This window comes from Nansenia antarctica (assembly GCF_963989245.1).
Source record: "Nansenia antarctica genome assembly, chromosome: 1".
NCBI lineage: Eukaryota > Metazoa > Chordata > Actinopteri > Argentiniformes > Microstomatidae > Nansenia > Nansenia antarctica.
Window position 1 is genome coordinate 86,267,600 of NC_137674.1, and position 20,595 is coordinate 86,288,194.

Sequence of the window (20,595 nt, forward strand, 5' to 3'; positions counted from 1 at the left end):
CACACCCCGCTCTCTTTCCACACATAGGTTAGTTGATTTTGTTTCTATTTGTTTTTATTTATTTATCTTCGCTGTCTTTGCCGTTCTCATGTGTTGTTCTATGTTGACCCTGAGTATTTCTGTTTCTATGTTTGTTTTTATTCTTGCCGGGGCCCCTTGGCCAGATCATGATTGAACATTTGAATTTGTTCTCAATTGATTTTATCTGGTTAAATAAAGGTCAAATAAAAATAAATAACATTCTGTCCAGGAAGATGGCACTAGCACTAATTGTGCTAAATGGGTCTAACAATGATGCACGTGTAAGTAGCGGCAGCCCTGACCTTAACACCTGCAGAATTACTTCGAAAACAGTTTACTGTGACTGTGTTCTCCACACTGTCTGGAATTGTACCTAGCTGCCTGAAGCTAAAAGTTATTTCAACAGCAGCGGAGTTTAGTTTAGTCATCATGTGACTTGGATGAGACTTAGGCCCAATCCCGATTCTCTTTTCTACGACTTCGGCTCGTTTTGGAGTCACTCGCTTTGGAGCCAAGGCCTCCGAACAGAGCCACAAGCCGTAGTGGTTCCCCTAAGAAATGGGACAACCCTTCACGACTGATACGTCATCCGTAGTATCGTAGAAAAGCATTGACGCTCGCGATTCATTCACAACTTGAATGAACTTGAACGCTATCAATCGATCAAACAAGTCATCAAATAAAAAAGAACAATGCTTCATTATCAGACCAGAATAAGCTCTAACCTGAATGAAACCTGTGCTCCTATGCTGCCGGTCTGCACTGATATAGGACAACAGTGCAACAACTTCGCGGCTGAACCTTAGTTACATTTACGGCGTCATATGCCATCAAAGGGAAACATGGAAAAATGCATGACTTACAGATTTATTTTTATGACGTTACGAAATCCGATGTGACAGGAACGCTGGAGAAACAGCCGCTGTCCACTGCATTAGTTAACTACGCTGTCCTTGATGAGTCTCCCGCTCACTGCCCTCCATCAAGAATGGCACATCCATCGATAATATTATATAATAACAACTGCTCGGATTAGATTGCCGGTTGTTTTGGTATAATAACAACTATAGCGTCATATACCACTAGGGTGACCAGATGTCCCGCTTTGCGCAGGACTGCACAGCATTTTCACGACTTTTGGTGCGTCCCGCAAATTGAGACGATGTCCCGCATATTTAATTTTGATTGGCTAAAACACTTTTCTAAAATCAGATTTATCCAATGGCTGTGGAGAAAGCAGGGAAGGCTATCATCACGGGGCCAGTGTCCATCTAAGCGCCGCAAAAAAGCGCAGCGATTTGACATGTTCAGTTGCAGCAGAACGTCCAGATTCTATGGAACGTCTTCAGCCTATCAGGAAACAGCATTAATGTTCCCATGGCAACGGACATTGCCCCACGTGGACATAGGGAGCTGGCTGAATGTGCAAACCACCCGCTGACTCAAAGGGGTCGTAAAGTGAAACTTATTGTGTCAACAATATCTAGTTTTCGTTTTTTTTTTCACAACACCAACTTGAAGTTTTAAAGTACCCACTCGATATAATAAACAATAGTTTAACTATCACTAAATACTTATAATTTCTGGATTGGATTCACTGTTCTCGTTTGTCGTAGGCTACTGGTGTCACAGCTCCGCCCCTGGCTCATCAGCCGTCTATCAGTGGTGCCAGGTGTGGCCGATTAAGACCGCGACTGGCTCCTACTTAAGCTCTGCTCCTGCTTCCAGTCAACGCCAGATCGTAGCCATTTATGGATTCCCTGCCTGCCGACCTCCTGCCTGCCTGTCTACCCTGCTCCCTGCCTGCCTATACTATTCCTCCTGCCAGACCCCCTGCCTGTCTGCCGACCACTCCGCCTGCTTGACCCCCTGCCTGTCTGCCGACCACTCCGCCTGCCTGACCCCCTGCCTGTCTGCCGACCACTCCGCCTGCCTGACCCCCTGCCTGTCTGCCGACCACTCCGCCTGCCTGACCCCCTGCCTGTCTGCCTACCTGCCTGACCCCCTGCCTGTCTGACTACCTGCCTACCTGCCTGACCCCCTGCCTGTTCTACCTACCTCCAGCCTGCTCCCCGTGACACCCCTACCCTACAATAAATCACTATTATTGTTGTACTACCTGTTCTCCGTTGTCTGCTTCTGGGTTCCGCCTTCTGGTCGTGACAGTACGATCTGGCCATGTCGAACCCAGCAGACATCGAGACAGTCCGTCAGATGGTCAACAGTAATTACACCGTGTTGGAGAAACACGACTCCCTCCTACAGGAGATAGTGGGGAGGCTCCGTGACATGAGCACAACTCTGACCAGTTTTCCAGGGCACAGGAGTAGCCGCCGCTGCTAACGCTACACCGACCGCCCCCCAGCTCCTGCCCGCTCCAGTGATCCGAGTGCCCCGGGTCCCCCATGCCGGATCGTTACGACGGCAAACAGGGTTGCTGCCGTTCTTTCCTCATGCAGTGTGAGCTAGTGATGGAACAACAGCCTACGTCCTTCTCCACAGACCGGGGTCGGGTTTGCCTGGCAATCGGTCTCCTCCGTGGGGCCGCTCTGGAGTGGGCGTCGGCGCTGTGGGAGAGACAGGACCCGCTCACTGCTTCCTACGCAGCTTTCTCCGGTGAGATGAGGAAAATATTCTATCACCCGATCCGGGGCGAGGACGCTTCCAAACGCCTCCTCGCCCTCCGTCAAGGCACTCGGAGTGTAGCTGACTATGCTATTAGTTTCCGCACCCTGGCAGCGGAGAGTGGGTGGAACGACGCAGCCCTCGTCGCGGCGTTCACCGGTGGACTCGCTGAGACCATCAAGGACGAGCTGGTGTCACATCCCGAGTCCTCCGACCTGGATGGATTAATCTCCCTGGCCATCAGAGTGGATAATCGCCTATCTGAACGGAGACGGGAACGCGGAAGTCGTCCCTCCGTTAGCTTCGTCACCCGGCGTGCTTCGTCTATTCTAGACCCAATTAACTATTTCTGCCCTTTTCAGCCCAACGTCACTCCTAGAGAGGAGACGTCCTCTGTCTCCAAACCTATGCAGCTTGGTCGGATGCGTCTCAGCCAGGAAGAGCGCCGCCGGCGTTTTGAGAACAACAGCTGCCTTTACTGTGGGGAGCTCGGTCATTACCTCTCCACCTGTCCCACTCGGCCGTTAAACCGGCAGGCTCGTCAGGAGAGGGGAGGACCCTAACGAGCCGTTCTGCCATCTCTGCCTCTCCCCGCACCCGGACCCAGCTCAACGCCACTATCACCGTTAAAGGTCAGTCCACTGTGTTCCCCGCCCTCATTGACTCTGGTGCTGATGGTCATTTTATGGATGTGTCTCTGGTGGAGCAGTTAGGTCTCTCCACCAGTCCCCTGGACGTGCCCCTAGAGGCCATCGCTTTGGATGGCAGGCTCCTCGCCAAGGTCACCGATAGGACAGAGCCTGTGTCTATGTTACTGTCCGGCAATCACCAGGAGGAGGTGAGTTTTTTCATTACGTGCACTCCCCATGCTCCCATTGTTCTAGGTCACCCCTGGCTGGCCAGACATAACCCCAACATCAACTGGGCCCACGCCAGGGTAGATAGCTGGAGCCTCGAATGTCATGCCGCCTGCCTCCGGTCCGCTGTGTCTACCTCTGTTTCCCTCCAGGCGCCCAGACCAGAGGTCCCTGACCTGTCTTCTATTCCGCCGGAGTATCAGGACCTCCAGCAAGTGTTTTGTAAACAGCTAGCCCTTTCCCTACCCCCTCATCGGCCCTATGATTGCGCCATTGACTTGCTGCCCGGAGCACCCCTTCCTAGCAGCCGCCTGTACAGCATCTCAAAACCCGAACGGGTGGCCATGGAATGTTACATCAATGACTCCCTGGCTGCTGGCCTCATCCGTCCCTCCTCCTCACCCGTGGGCGCTGGTTTCTTTTTTGTTGTTAAAAAGGACAAGACTCTGCGGCCCTGCATAGATTACAGGGGGCTTAATAACATCACCATCAAGAATTCTTACCCTTTACCCCTCATGAACTCTGCTTTCGATTCTCTCCAGGGAGCCACAGTGTTCACGAAGCTCGACCTCCGCAACGCCTACCACCTGGTTCGTATACGCGAGGGGGATGAGTGGAAAACAGGGTTCAACACCCCTTTAGGCCATTTTGAATACCTGGTCATGCCTTTTGGCCTCACTAATGCCCCTGCTGTGTTTCAGGCCTTAGTCAACGATGTCCTCAGGGACATGATAGGCCTTTTTGTTTTTGTGTACCTCGATGACATTTTAATTTTTTCAAGGGACCCAGTCACCCATGTCCAGCATGTCCATCGGGTGCTTCAGCGTCTCCTCGAGAACCGGCTTTTTGTGAAGAGAGAGAAGTGCGAATTCCATGTCCCGTCAGTATCATTCCTGGGTTACATCGTCTCCAATGGACAGGTGAGGATGGACCCCGCTAAGGTGAGAGCAGTCCTGGAGTGGCCCGTCCCCAGTAACCGTAAGCAGCTCCAGAGATTTTTAGGGTTTGCCAATTTTTATAGGTGGTTCATCCGCAACTATAGCCGTGTCGCGGTCCCACTCACTGCTCTCACTTCCACTTCCTGTCAGTTCCGATGGACCCCCGAGGCCGAGAAGGCCTTCCTCAGATTCATTTTTTTTTCAGATTCATTTTATTTATTCAAGGGACAGTGCATATTAATAAAACAAAAATAAATTGTAAATACGCCAGAGTTAGCCCGAAAGCTAGTTTTCATCCGCAGTCCCTATGCCATGATGTTGTATACGGCTCCCTGGAGGAAAAAAGTAAATTTAAAAGATAAAATATAGGTAGACCTAGGCACAAAAAAGTAGACAGGACAAGCATTTAGCTTAAGGGCATAACATAGGGGGTTAAAAGAGCATACATTAATCATAGGCGGTTAAAAGGAGGGTACATATAAGCAGAGGGTTAAAAGAGCATACATTAATCATAGGCGGTTAAAGGGAGGGTACATATTCGGTAAGCAGACTAAAAGCAAGCAACATGTACGCACGGTAAGCAGACTAAAAACAAGCACACAGACTGTACAGGTAAGACATGTTAGGCGGTACACAGACAGGCGGTACACATGACATACAGGTATAGGACAGGACATTTCAATGTTGGCAGGTGTGTGTGTTGATCATCCACTGTTTTAGGTGCTTTCTAAATGATTTAAAGGCCTCGACCTCAAGACCCGCTTTACCTCGGCGCCCATCCTCATTCAGCCGGACCCCTCCAGGCAGTTCGTGGTGGAGGTGGATACCTCGGACATCGGGGTGGGGGCTGTCCTCTCCCAACGCTCTACGGACGGTAAGGTCCATCCCTGCGCCTTCTTGTCCCACCGTCTCTCTCCGGCGGAGAGAAACTATGACGTGGGTAACCGTGAGCTGTTGGCCGTGAAGCTGGCGTTAGAGGAATGGAGGCATTGGCTGGAGGGCTCGGAACAACCCTTCCTCGTGTGGACAGACCACAGAAACCTGGAGTACATCCGTACGGCTAAACGGCTCAATTCCCGCCAGGCCAGATGGGCGCTGTTTTTTGGCCGTTTTAATTTTTCTCTCACTTTTAGGCCGGGATCCAGGAACGTGAAGCCCGATGCCCTGTCCCGCCTTTATGACAAGGAGAGTGAGACCAGCTCATTGCCAGACACCATCATGCCGGCCACCTGCGTGGTCGCGGCCGTCACCTGGGAAATTGAGGAGGCGGTCAGGACCGCTCAGCGGGCTCAGCCCAACCCTGGAAACGGTCCTCCTGGTCGCCTATTCGTCCCTGACACGGTGAGATCCCGGGTGCTACTATAGGCTCACGCCTCCACCCTCACCTGCCACCCTGGGGTGACTAGGACCCTGGCGTTCCTCCGCCGGCGCTTTTGGTGGCCAACCATGCCTGAGGACACCAAGTCCTTTGTGCTGGCCTGTTCCGTGTGTGCCCGGAACAAATCATCTAACCGGCCCAGTTCGGGCCTACTGCGCCCTCTGCCCATTCCCCGTCGCCCCTGGTCCCATGTGGCCCTGGATTTCGTTTCTGGCCTACCAATGTCTGACGGTATGACTGTTATTTTGACTGTTGCCGACCGTTTTAACAAATTTGCCCACTTTCTGCCCCTGCCCAAGCTTCCTATCCGCCAGGGAGACGGCGGATCTGTTGGTGAGGGAGGTGTTCCGGCCCCACGGCCTACCCACTGACGTGGTGTCTGATCGGGGACCACAGTTCACCTCGGCGGTCTGGAAGGCTTTCTGCTCCGGCCTCGGGGCGTCCATCAGCCTGACTTCTGGGTTCCACCCCCAGACCAACGGCCAGGCGGAGAGAGGCCAACCAGAAGCTTGAGTCCACCCTGCGCTGCTTGGTGTCAGCCAACCCTACTACCTGGGCGTCCCAATTACCGTGGGTGGAGTACGCTCACAACACCCTGACTACCTCGGCCACAGGTATGTCACGATTTCAGTGCCTTTACGGCTATCAGCCCCCCCTGTTCCCTTCCCAGGAGGAGGAGATCCTGGTCCCGTCCGTCCAGGCTCACCTCTGCCGCTGCCATAGGACCTGGCATCGGGCCCGTGCCACCCTTTTGCGGGCTTCGGAGCGTTATCAACGACAGGCCAACCGTCGGTGTATCCCTGCTCCCAATTATTCCCCCGGGTACAAGGTATGGCTCTCCACTAAGGATCTACCACTAAGGACTGAATCGAGGAAATTGTCCCAGAGATTCATTGGTCCCTTCACCATTGAGCGGGTGATCAACCCCATGGTCATGCGCCTCAAGCTTCCCCGTACCCTCCGTGTCCATCCCTCCTTCCATGTTTCCCTCCTCAAACCTGTGTCCTCCAGTCCCCTGTCTCCTCCAGTTCCCGACCCCCCCCCCCCCACAGGATGATTGATGACCTCCCTGCCTACACCGTCCACCGCCTCTTGGATTCTCGTCGCCGTGGTCGAGGGTTCCAGTACCTGGTGGACTGGGAGGGTTATGGTCCTGAGGAGAGGTGCTGGGTCCCTCTGCGACAGATCCTCGACCCTACGCTCGTCCAGGACTTCCACCGCCGACACCCCGGCAAGCCTGGTGGTCCGCCCAGAGGCGTCCGTCGGAGGGGGGATACTGTCACAGCTCCGCCCCTGGCTCATCAGCCGTCTATCAGTGGTGCCAGGTGTGGCCGATTAAGACCGCGACTGGCTCCTACTTAAGCTCTGCTCCTGCTTCCAGTCAACGCCAGATCGTAGCCATTTATGGATTCCCTGCCTGCCGACCTCCTGCCTGCCTGACTACCCTGCTCCCTGCCTGATCCCTGCCTGCCTATACTATTCCTCCTGCCAGACCCCCTGCCTGTCTGCCGACCACTCCGCCTGCCTGACCCCCTGCCTGTCTGCCGACTACTCCGCCTGCCTGACCCCCAGCCTGTCTACCGACCACTCCGCCTGCCTGACCCCCTGCCTGTCTGCAGGGCTGGACTGGGACAAAAATTAGGCCCTGCCATGTGGCTCAGACCGGCCCAACACAATCGGTCCGACACCGCCGATCAACATGCTGGCAGTCTGTTGAATATACCATTTGTAAAAAAAAACTGTAGAGCGGAGTAAGTGACATGGACAGCAAGTATACCAATGCAAGTGTGAACCAGTGTACTCACTCACTGTTGACGTACTCCACGGTGATGAGACATGGCTGCTGTATCTGTAGTAGGCCTAGCCCCCACAGTCGATCCAGAGAACATATCTGTCAGTTTCTGACATTTTGAGGCATCCTCTGCTAGCTTCTTACTTTTTTTCTCCCTAATTTTCTGGGCACCCCCTTTCACTATCTTATCTACGAACATGACACTGCACTTGGGTTGTCGGCCGAGGGATCAGAGTGGGGGAGGGGGCCGATGGACAGCAGGGCCTAAGCATGTGATTGGGCCAGCCCATGTGTTAGTATAAACGGGGGCCGCCGCTTGATTCAGCGCTAGTTGATGCCGCGCTATTTTGGGCCGCGCTAGTTTGGGGTCGGCCGCACTAGTTTTTCTTTTTTTTGGGGGGGGGGGGTCGGCCCGACCGGCCCAAAACTAGCGCGGCCCACCAGCGGGCAGGTAGATTGTATGGCCAGTCCAGCGGTGCCTGTCTGACTACCTGCCTGACCCCCTGCCTGTTCTACCTACCTCCAGCCTGCTCCCCCTGACACCCCTACCCTACAATAAATCACTATTATTGTTGTACTACCTGTTCTCCGTTGTCTGCTTCTGGGTTCCGCCTTCTGGTCGTGACAACTGGTAAGTGACCACTTTCGTTTTAGGACGTGTTCAAAAGCAAGGACTACAGTGTTCATCTATTTATGTGTTTTTAGCATGTTCATGTTCTATCAGCATGTTGTGTGATGTTATAAAAACGTAGTTAGACGTTCGTAGCGATGTACCACTGTTAGCCGCTAGCTGTTAACAGCATTTGTTGCTGCAGCAGAGTGATTTTTCTCCCAGTCTCTGTCTGAGGTGTACCAACATTCAAATACTCGTGTCGTCTTCAATTATTTTCAGATTTCAATGTATGACACATCATTTGAAAGCTTACAATCTGTAGTTTCAGGCTATCACTGAAAAATGACTTGGGCAATTGGTTTATCCTTTGACTAGCTGTTACCACTGTAATTGTGTGTTGTTTTAGTTGTTGTTTTCGTCTAGTGTGTGCGCGCCTTAGCCTTGACACCTAAGTCAATGCATTTGTGTTGCAAATGGGAGGCAAGTTAGCTAGCTAGATAGCCTACATACTCAATCATCTACAGGCCTAACACTGTCATGCTACTTTTCTTTATTAATATACTAAATTGATACTGCACTTTGACCTCACTTTCTGCTCCATACAGATACTTGTGAGGTTCACATTAATTTGTTTTTATCTGCATAGTCTATTGGATGCTACTGAATAAACCAAACAGAATAGGAAAAAGAATGGAAATGCACATATATTAAAAAAAGAATTGGATAGACATAGCTCTCTCGGCCGGGGGGGCGGAAAGGATGCTACCAGGGGCACCTAAAGTTCGATCCAGGCCTGTTGAGAGGGTGTCCCACATTGTCCCACACAAACATACTCCTTGTCCCACATTTGGTTTGTTGGGATCTGGTCACCCTATATACCACCAAGGGGGGGAAATTCGCGCCTATCATGCTGTCAAACACCACAGGTAATAATGTATTTCTAAATAAACATGATTGTACATCTCTGAAATGTAAATCGCGCACCGATGTATTTCTATGGGGAAGGCTGCGATTTTTTTGTTATGCTTGTTATAAATAAAAGGTCTATAATGCATTGAAATGACATTAAACTAAGATAATACGATGGTTATCATAATTGTTCTAATCTTTATTAATAAGTAATTACAGAAAAAGTAAATGACATTTCAGGCTAGCTTCCCTATTTACGAGAGCGAAAATAACATTTCTGTAGATGATTCGCAATGCATGCCGGAAGGGAGTCTCATGGCTCCGAATGGAACGTGGGTCCAGATTTTCTCCAAATGGAGCCATGGATAGCCCTAGCCCTACCCCTCCATGTAAAATGAATTGGGACGCCACTAGCCTACACGTGAACGCGCAAAACGGAGCCGAAGGGGTGGAAACGGAACGGAATTGGGATTCACCCTTAGACCCCCCCCCCTTTGTTTTTCGTTTTTTTTGCAGATCTACACGATTCACATGGATGACCTATTTTGAGGTAAAACAGCAGAAAGGTGACAAGTTTGCACCCCTGAATTGGTGTTGTCTTAATAAAAAAACTATCTGCCTTATGATTCAGCTGTCCTGGTATTTTACCCTCCTGTCGTGTTTGTGTCAAATCTGACCCATTTACAACTTTCATCAATCATAAATATTGTTTTTTACATTTGATTGCCTCAAGGCCTTATGATATCCTCCACACGATGTACAATGTACATGTACAATTGCTGATCACCACGTTCATTGAATTTTGAGTGGTTTAGTCAACTTTGTAACACCTGTGGTGTTCCCGGTCAAAAATGACCGCCATAGGAAATGAATGGGTGACCCTAGATTATGTTCATCCATCAGATGGAAAATATTCACATCATACCAGTGGAGGCTGGTGACTTCCAGAATTGAGGAGGCCAATTTTTTTTCCGCTTGCTCGCTTCACTCGCGATGGAATGTTCCCTGTTCTTCTTATCTGTCTTTGTTAAAAATTATTCATTTGTGTTTGGCGGTACTGAAGGGATTGGGACACTCTCAGGATGGTGGATGAAGCAGCTTTTATTGCCTGCACAATGGGTCATCAAATAAACAAAACAATTGGCATGAATCTCTGGTCCGCCTGCAGCAGCTATTGTCCCTTCTGCTCAGGCTCACAACATTCACCACAACATACTACATACAATCAATGACATGTCAAAAGCACTCAAACACTGTCAATCAGACACACAATATACAATTCAGAACAATACTTCATCCATTTCTAATATTTATCCTGCAGAACAGCACTCATACACGCGTGTGGCGGAAAAAGGTACTACACGGGGAATGCAACATGACATTACTGACTAGCCATGACCTAGCTCGCGAATGCTAGCAACACCACGAGTGGACTCTTACAAAATGCACCAAAACATAGAACTCAAACAACATATGTAATAAGTTACCTGCACAATGGGTCATGGTCCGCCTGCAGCAGCTATTGTCCCTTCTGCTCAGGCTCACAACATTCACCACAACATACTACATACAATTATTAATTATTAATATTAAAAATAAAACTGTTCAATAAATCCTAAATGTTGTCTACCTATTCGATGTATAAATCGCGCCAGAATCTCGCCGACTTCCGAGGTCATTTTAAGCAAAAGTATTTGGCCAAATGAGCTATTATTTTCAGGGAAAATAGCCGTGTCCTGCACTGAAGTGACTGGCGTTCATGTGATTGGACGAACAAAATGTCAATCTTTCAGCCCTGGACTCAATGCATGATGAGGCAAGGCCTCCTGTGCCCACCCATTTTCAGTGATTTGACCAATCAAATATTGCCATGAGAAAAATTGCATTACATTGACTTCTATGAGAAACCACTTTCCGACAGGAGGCCTGGACTTTCCGACAGGAGGCCTGGCCTCCTTCAATAGAAACGGATAGGGATTCTGGCCTGTAGGTGCTTTACAATTGCAATATTGGGTTTTAGCCATGGAAAAATTCAGATTTATGAACAAAACGGAAATAATATTAATATAATATAATATGTTAAATAAATAAATAAATAAAATAAATATAATTATTGCTTTTTTAAATCTCTCTCTCTTCTCTCAAATTATTGGGGAGGCCAGGCCTCCTCCACCTCTATGGAGGAGCCTCCACTGCATCATACACACCCACACATCCACAGCCACTACATTTCCAGTGTCTATTCTTTGTATATTCACTGCAGTTATTCATGTTAAACGCTAGTCTGAGACATCGTTTACAGCTTAAAAGGGTGTTAAATAAAATTTGGTGATGATTAATGTTTTTTGTGTTAATGTAAGAGCAGTTAAAACAAACCCGTCAAATTTGCCCCAAAGTAAGGTCAGAGAAACGAACACGGCAGGAGGCAGGGTTCGACAGTAACTAGATGATCGTGGAGTGAAGATATTATCAAAGCGTACGCGCGCCTGTCGTTCACCCGTCGAATCGCGTACGCTTTGATAATATCTTCACTCCACGATCATCTAGTCTAGTCTCGCGCCTGCGCCATCTGTTGTTCTTCCTGCACACAGGTAAACATATCCTGGATCCATCAGTGTCGCGGGCTTGCGCAAACAAACCCGGCAAATGTTTTACTTTGCTCCGGGGAAGCGGGGAAGCGTTACTGTCGAACCCTGGGAAGGTTAAGACATTTGAGACATGTTGATAATTGTACGAGAGTGTAAAATGGTCAATGTCCCCTCGTTGTCATATTTCCTTAGAAAAGATAGACCACAGCCATTGTAAAAAATATACATCACATTTATTTGTACTGACACCATGAGTCACCAGGGAGGTGGTATCTTTGTCTAATTATGTGTTTGGGCAGCACAGGTGAGACCACCTGTCACCCACCCTCCCATCCCCCAGTCCACCTGTCACCCAGCGTTGCTTTCTTTATCTTTTCGCTATCAGAAAAAACAAGAAACTTTGCCGTAGTAGCGAACATACACCACTGTAATTTTTCTAAAGGTAACACAATGTACAAAAAAGCAACTCTGGAAATATTAAGATTCTCTGGTACTATAAAAAAATCGTTTTTGTTTCTCGTTTTTTTTTTGCTGCTGCTGCTCTCCATGTGTGAATAAGAAAAACAATGCACTTATCTCTACTGAGCTTTCGGTTGCTTGCTCGTTAGGCAGCCAAGGGGTAAATTGATGCAGAAAAGTAATGAACAGAAGCAGGCCGGCTGATCCCTGTGTTACAGCCCACAGCAGCAGCTTTCGGGGAGCTTGTCCACGCGCCACCGAGCCTCAGAGCTGCCAGGGGCCGTCTGGAAGCAGTTAAGATGCCAGTCGACCGACGGGTAAAAAATACCCCCCCATAACGTCAAAGTAAAAAACTATTAAACAAGTCTCTCTCCACATATGTATAGTACGGTACAACACTACACTAATGATGGAAAGAACTGCCCCCCCCCACAAAAAAAAATCCAAAAGTATTAAGCCCCCAAAAATGAGTAGTAAACTTAAATATGAAAATAACGTTATTTGTGACGGTCTGTTTGTATGTCCCCCTAGGCAGGCCCCTGGCTATGGGAGGGGGAGGAGTCAGCCCTGGCTGTGGGAGGAGTCAGCCCTGGCTGTGGGAGGGGGAGGAGTCAGCCCTGGCTGTGGGAGGGGGAGGAGTCACCCCTGGCTGTGGGAGGGGGAGGAGTCACACCTGGCTGTGGGAGGAGTCACCCCTGACTGTGGGAGGGGGAGGAGTCACCCCTGGCTGGGGGAGGGGGAGGAGTCACTCCTGGCTGTGGGAGGAGTCACCCCTGGCTGTGGGAGGGGGAGGAGTCAGCCCTGGCTGTGGGAGGGGGAGGAGTCACACCTGGCTGTGGGAGGAGTCACCCCTGACTGTGGGAGGGGGAGGAGTCACTCCTGGCTGTGGGAGGAGTCACACCTGGCTGTGGGAGGAGTCACCCCTGACTGTGGGAGGGGGAGGGGCCACCCCTGGCTGTGGGAGGGGGAGGAGTCAGCCCTGGTTGTGGGAGGGGGAGGAGTCACCCCTGGCTGTGGGAGGGGGAGGAGTCACACCTGGCTGTGGGAGGGGGAGGAGTCAGCCCTGGCTGTGGGAGGGGGAGGAGTCAGCCCTGGTTGTGGGAGGGGGAGGAGTCACACCTGGCTGTGGGAGGGGGAGGAGTCACCCCTGGCTGTGGGAGGGGGAGGGGCCACCCCTGGCTGTGGGAGGGGGAGGGGCCACCCCTGGCTGTGGGAGGGGGAGGGGCCACCCCTGGCTGTGGGAGGGGGAGGGGCCACCCCTGGCTGTGGGAGGGGTTAGTCCCACAGCGTGCAGACAGTCTGATGGGAGTGAGGGAGAGGAGGTCCTGCAATGGCTCCCTCTGGGTGGATGAGGAGGTCCAGGAGGAGGCCCAGCCATGGCTCCCTCTGGGTGGATGAGGAGGTCTAGGAGGAGGCCCAGCCATGGCTCCCTCTGGGTGGATGAGGAGGTCCAGGAGGAGGCCCAGGAGGAGGCCCAGCCATGGGTCCCCTGGGGTGGAGGAGTAGGAGGACACCAGGCCTCACCAGGAGACAGAAGGCAGCAGAGGGCTGAGGAGCAGAGCTGCGGTCCACGCCAGGCCCCAGGGAGGGCAGCCGTGCACGGAGGACTGGCTGCTTTTAGCACGAACGCCTGGAGATGTGGGAGACAGGGAGACAGTGAGGATAGGGAGACAGGGAGGACAGGGAGGACAGGACAGTGCAAAGATATAACATTTTTCATTTCTCACATGGTCAAATGACCCCAAACACCCTTGGCTGTTCTAGTGTTAATGTTATACCCAGATATGGGGTTGGGGTTAGGGTTAGAGGGGTTATACCCAGGCCCAATCCCGATTCTCTTTTCTACCACTTCGGCTCGTTTTGGAGTCACTCGCTTTTGGAGCCAAGGCCTCCGAACAGAGCCACAAGCCGTAGTGGTTCCCTAAGAAATGGGACAACCCTTCACGACTGATACGTCATCCATAGTATCGTAGAAAGCATTGACGCTCGCGATTCATTCACAACTTGAATGACCTTCAATGCTATCAATCGATCAAGTCATCAAATAAAAAAGAACAATGCTTCATTATCAGACCATGACAGAATAAGCTCTAACCTGTATGAAACCTGTGCTCCTATGCTGCCGGTCTGCACTGATATAGGACAACAGTGCAACAACTTCGCGGCTGAACTTTAGTTACATTTACGGCATCATATGCCATCAAAGGGAAACATGGAAAAATGCATGTGTGGGGAGCATGGCGCGTTCTGGCCTGCAGAGGGAGCCAGACTGTCGTTAGGGGGGGAATAATGAGCTGATTACAGACAGGTGTCAGTGATCAGACTCGTTATCCCACTGGTCTATTTAACCTGTGTGTGTTTGTTCCCTCGAGAGAGTGGAGGAGGCGGTGAAAACCGAGCGCGAGAGCGGACCACACAGGGAGAACCTGTGAGAGAGAGAGCTAGAGAGAGAGCCGCGGCGAGGACGCACGAGATCCCGAAAGGGGGTGTGGTGCGGGGAGCCGGGCAAACGGAGCGGGTCCCGAAAGGGGAAGCAGCGGGGAGAGAGCGAGAGCTCTGCCGGGGAGCGAACGGGTCCCGAGAGGGGGCGTGTCGCGGAGCGGGTCCCGAAAGGGGAAGCAGCGGGGTGAAAGGACTCGCTCAGCACGTCGGTGACGGTGCTGAGCTGTGCGGGACATAAATAAAATAACTATTCTACACCTGTTCCTCTGTGTCGACCTCCCTCTGTGCTTAGAGTCCCTTACAGCATGACTTACAGATTTATTTTTATGACGTTACGAAATCCGATGTGACAGGAACGCTGGAGAAACAGCCGCTGTCCACTGCATTAGTTAACTACGGTACATGTCCTTGATGAGTCTCCCGCTCACTGCCCTCCATCAAAAATGGCACATCCATCGATAATATTACATAATAACAACTGCTCGGATTAGATTGCCGGTTGATTTGGTATAATAACAACTATAGCGTCATATACCACCAAGGGGGGGAAATTCGCGCCTATCATACTGTCAAACACCACAGGTAATCATTTATTTCTAAATAAACATGATTGTACATCTCTGAAATGTAAATCGCACACCGATGTATTTCTATGGGGAAGGCTGTGCTTGACACTTCCATGGGACTGACGTCGGGGCAGCGGAACACGGTGACTTGTCAGCCTGTGACAAACGTGCAGATATGAGTGCTCCGGTGTCCTGCTGGCTCCGGTGTCCTGCCCGCTGTCCCGAGCGAGCTGGACTGTAGAACTTTCTATGTTAAGCACCTCGGCATAACAGCGATGTTTTTGTTATGCTTGTTGTAAAGAAAAGGTCTATAATGCATTGAAATGACATTAGTAGGTGTCATATGCCATCAGACATGGAAATATGTGCATTATGCGCGACTGTCGGCCACAAATCAGCCTGTAACGTTAGACACAGCACCTCGACATAAAAGCGATTTTTTTTTGTTAAGCTTGTTATAAAGAAAAGGTCTATAATGCATTGAAATGACATTAAACTAAGATAATACGATGGTTATTATTACAAGTAATTACAGAAAACGTAAATGACATTTCAGGCAAGCTTCCGTATTTACGAGAGCGAAAATAACATTTCTGTAGATGATTCGCAATGCATGCCGGAAGGGAGTCTCATGGCTCTGAATGGAACGTGGGTCCAGATTTTCTCCAAATGGAGCCATGGATAGCCCTAGCCCTAGCCCTAACACTCCATGTAAAATGAATTGGAACGCCACTACCCCTACACATGAACGCGCAAAACGGAGCCAAAGGGGTGAAAACGGAGCCGGAGGGGTGAATTGGGATTCACCCCCAGACATCAGGTAGGTCTAATGGGGGAGCCAAACCTAAACGAGAGGCCACTGATCTCCCGCTGTCTTACCAGAAGAGGTGAGGACTCGGACCTGGGAGCTGGACGCCCCCTCTCCCCCCTCGCTCACCGCTCGCACCTCCATGATGTAGGTCCCCCCCTCTGGCAACGAGACCACCGCTGAGGGGGTGATGGTCCTGATCACCTGGCTGTGGCCTCGACCTTCCTGTCGCAGAATCACCTGCAGGAAACCACAACAATATCTGTTTAGCTGTTTATCCTGTTTATCCTGTCTCCGCCAGAGCTAGTGACACAAAGACATTGCGTGACAGGCTAAGTCAGTCTTACCTTAGTCACTCATAGGCTAGCTTTATGCAACAGGAACATTTTAGAGTCTATAGCAAGACTGACTTTAAGTGAGATCTAAGTCTAAGACTGGGTCTATCTTTATTAAAGTGAGATCTAAGTCTAAGACTGGGTCTATCTTTATTAAAGTGAGATCTAAGTCTAAGACTGGGTCTTTATGTAACCGGCCCATGGTGGCTCTGTTCCTGGCTCCCACCATATTATTGAAGTGCTTATGGTGTTGGGTAAGCCCCAACAAAGACTAAACAAAGATGGCGGTGAGCAGGCTTACTGTGTATCCTACGACGTCAGATTCGTTGTCCTTTGCTCTGACCGGGTCCCAGTTTAGAGACACGTTGTTCCCCTCTTGGATCCACATCAGGTTGCCTGGAGGTTGAACCGGAGCTGAGGAGATGGCACAGAGTTTCCATAAAAGATTACTGCGGCTGTGTCTCAGGAGGTAGAGCTTCCGTCTAATGATCGCAAGGTTGGCAGATCAGTGGTTCGAGCCCCGGCTGGCCACATGTCAAAAAATTACAAAACTACCTGTGGCAAAAGAGTTGGATGAACCAAGTGTGGGAAATAAACAAAAACAAAAAACAATAAAGGTCCTGGACCATATGGGTATAGTAATGAATTCTATAACACGTTTAACACTAGAACAGCCGTGAGGGGTCTTTTCTTTTTATTATTGAACATTTTATATCTTGATTTTATATCAAAATTTCTCATTTCAGGACCCTCTTTTCGTGAATTTTCCTAGATATGTGCATTCTACTACCCAGTATCCTTACATTTTCAAAATTACATCAGGATAAGCTAATATAAAGCTATTTTGCCGTTTTTCTGTGTAGGAGGCAGGCTAATTTACAAGCGGCCAACTAGTGGTCTTTGTATGAATGAATGAATGAATGAATGAATGGTCTTTATTGTCATTAATACAGTACAGGTACCATACAACGAAATTTAGGAGGGGGGGCTCCCCTGGTGCTAGGTAAAAAATACTAAAAACAAGAATGGAAAAGAGCTGGTTTACATAAATAAAGGCTATATACACTATCCACTATACTATATTATACAGATAAAACACTGTGCTGTACTCTATGCTATGCTATAAATATCCTAACATTTCCTATCTCTGAACCTTCTGTACACGAGGGTTGTCGCACATAGTATTATTGCACATTCATTTAAAGTGTTGCAGTTTGCAGGTTTGAAATGTTCACAGTTGTATTTCAGTATTGCACTTGATTACAATCTAATAGCTGCCATCAAATTGTCTAGATTGTCCAGGGCCTAGAACCTAGGTATTTGCTGTGTTCAGGGCCTGAATGGCCCTAGGGTAGAAGCTGAGCTTCAGTCTATTTGTCCTTGCGGACATGGTCCTGAACCATGTGTCCTGAACCATGTGTAAATAGCAGCTTCCTACTGTAAAGACTATGGTCATTTGCCCCCGAGGCGGCGCTTTTAGTAGGTAAAAGACGCACGTCTGTTCTAGTGTTAACAGCAGCTTGTAGATTTGAATATAGTGTTTGAATCCACTATACAATTAGGGCCAAATAGGAGTCGTTTCAGCGTTTGAAATGAAGCTATTGCCAGGATACTTCATTGCTTCTTCCTCCTTGACTTTTGGATGAGTCATTAGATTTAGTTATCTTCTGATATTGTCCCCGTAGTATCTTCCTGTTATAAACTTGGTCTGATCGGGATTAATCATTTGTGTGATAATTGTATTGACACGCCTTACTAGGATGACTGTTAAATGCACAGCTCATATGTGACAGGTTCTAATGCTTTGGTCCTCATATCGGGATCTGATGTAATGTAATGATCAGACTTTTCTTTCTGTGAACACATTTCCACGGTGTTGAAAATCAATGACACATCGCTAGTCAACTAACACAGCTTGTTTTGTGAGCAATGCTAACAATGTAAAGTAGTGTTCTAGTTAACTAGGTAGCAGTGGGGGGATTACTCACCCGATCCATTGCGTTGTTGCAGTATTTTGGCTTGACTAGCGAGTGTTGTGTTGTGATTCTCAACAGCGTTGAAACGTAGTTCTGTGTTTCGGAAATAAAAGTCTGAACGTTTTTTGATTGGTATGAGGACCGAAGCATTAGAACGTGTCACATGAGCTGTGCCTGTGGTTCAATACTGATATCGAACAACAGGGGTGACAGAGGGCACCCCTGTTTGCAGCCAACATGGTTGGTACTGGACTCACGGGCTTTCCTGGTCTTGGCTGTGACAGGTGTGCTGGCGGGCCCCTGGCCGATGCTGTTGAAGCCCTTCACTGTGACCAGATACAGACTGTTCCCCTCCAGGCCTGTCAGCTGCAGGGACGTCTCATTCCCAAGAGTTTTCTTCTTCTTCCCAGAATCCTCCTGCTCTGTGTCTTTCCAGTAGCTCACCTGGGGAAATGAGGAGTTAAAAAAAGAAAAAAAGATTTAGCCTTTATTTAACCAGGTCGGTCCCATTGAGACACAATTATCTCTTTTCCGGGGGAAGCCTGGCCAAGACAGCAGCTTAAAACATTGAGTTTCGACAGTTAAAACAGACAATGCAGAATTACACAATAAAACAACACTAAAGGCCAATGCACACGGCGTGCGATTTTTGTTGCACGACAACATTCGATTTTGAAGTTTGAATGGAAGTCTATGAGAAAATCTCATCCCAATGCACACGGCCCCGATTTTAATCGCGCCGCGAAAATTCAATTCCATTAGTTTTGAATGGGACAAAGCACACATTTTTGAATGGGACAAAGAGTTTTGTCGCACTGTCAAATTTTGCAAATTTTGTAAAAGTTTGTGGTGCGACGGATTATAGCATCACAATGGGACAATTGGGAAAACTTCAACTGGTCTATCTAAATTAATTGAGTCACTAATAACGGGGAGAGAGACTGGAGCATACATTTTACACACGTCTTTCGGTCATAGACAGCTAGCTTGCTGAGCATCAACACATTTTCCATAACGTAAAAAGGAGGCGGTTGGTTGTGGGTCTACGAGATTCTGCAGTCTCACAATGAAATGAGAGTTCAACTTGGTCAACAGTTGAGGCTGTAGTGTACAGGAGGACCGCTAGTTCCAGGCAACTTACTTCAGGTTGAACAGACAGGAGTTTGACGAAACGGAACCAAATTAATTGTAACAGTTGTTTGAAAAACATTAGTGTAACATACATAATAGTGTTGTTCCGATACCATTTTTTGATCCCGATACCGATACCGATACCTGACCGTGCAGTACTTGCCGATACCGAGTACCGATCCGATACCACGGCGTTTGAAAAAACAAAACAAAAAAACATGTTTTTTGAGCCGCATACTCACCTTGATGTAAAATTATTGCTAACACTTAGTCTGGCACTGCTCAAAACCTTTGTAAAACAGGAAAAAATACCAACAGAGAGTGAATACTATAGAACTTTTTTTTATTGTCTACCTGGTATGGTGACAAGAAAATCAACCCCTTATAAAACCTGAAATGTGGCTCTCACAGATGCCAATCAGTGCAATATCCATTTAAGATATAAAACAGTCGTAGTAGTAGTGCAACAGCAAGTGAACATTTACAAACAAAATAACTTTGGTACTTAAAAAAAAAAAAAAAAAAAAAAAACGGATTTTTTTTTTGTTAGTACTCGCCGATACCGATACCAGCATTTTTGTGCGTATCGGTGGCCATGCCGATACTAGTATCGGTATCGGAACAACACTAATACATAATACATACATGCAATTTCAAAGTACAAATATAGTGTTGTCAGGGCTTGACATTAAGCTTTTTCAGTGAATTTATCTATAACTTTGCATACCTGCATTCGTATGAATATGTTGTTTTTGTTTTTGATGAAGTACGTGCTTTAGGGAGGGTATTAAGTTATTTAACATGATGGCATATATTTACATGTGAATAAAATATTACTAAAAAAGTATTATCATTGTTGTTATTTGTATTTTGTACTGTGCCGTCAAAAAGGCTATCGTAAATCTTTGAGCAAGTAACGTTATTTAATGTTATTTATACTTGACAATTATATAGTATAGTATATATTATAAGTATAAATAGATCTTGAGTAAACTAATATAATATACCGTATATAGTATATAGTATATAGTATACAGTATATAGTATATAGTATATATATATACATATATATATATATATATATATAGTATATACAGTATATAGTATAATATATATATTATATTAGTTTACTCAAAGATCTACGATAGCACGGGGTT

The 20,595-nt window shown here is 48.2% G+C and overlaps 1 protein-coding gene across 1 annotated transcript in view; it reads right to left on the reverse strand.

Annotated features, from left to right (window-relative positions):
- Positions 1 to 13,672: 13,672 nt before the first annotated feature.
- Positions 13,673 to 20,595, reverse strand: part of cntn5 (contactin 5) — a gene marked incomplete at its 5' end in the record, with an annotated part of 185,283 nt that continues 178,360 nt past the window's right edge. The window contains 4 exons of the mRNA XM_080526744.1: positions 13,673 to 13,810; positions 16,068 to 16,236; positions 16,633 to 16,745; positions 18,565 to 18,751. Coding sequence (XP_080382870.1) covers positions 13,701 to 13,810; positions 16,068 to 16,236; positions 16,633 to 16,745; positions 18,565 to 18,751 — 579 coding nt within the window. The 3' untranslated portion in view covers positions 13,673 to 13,700. The remainder of the gene's footprint in view (positions 13,811 to 16,067; positions 16,237 to 16,632; positions 16,746 to 18,564; positions 18,752 to 20,595) is intronic.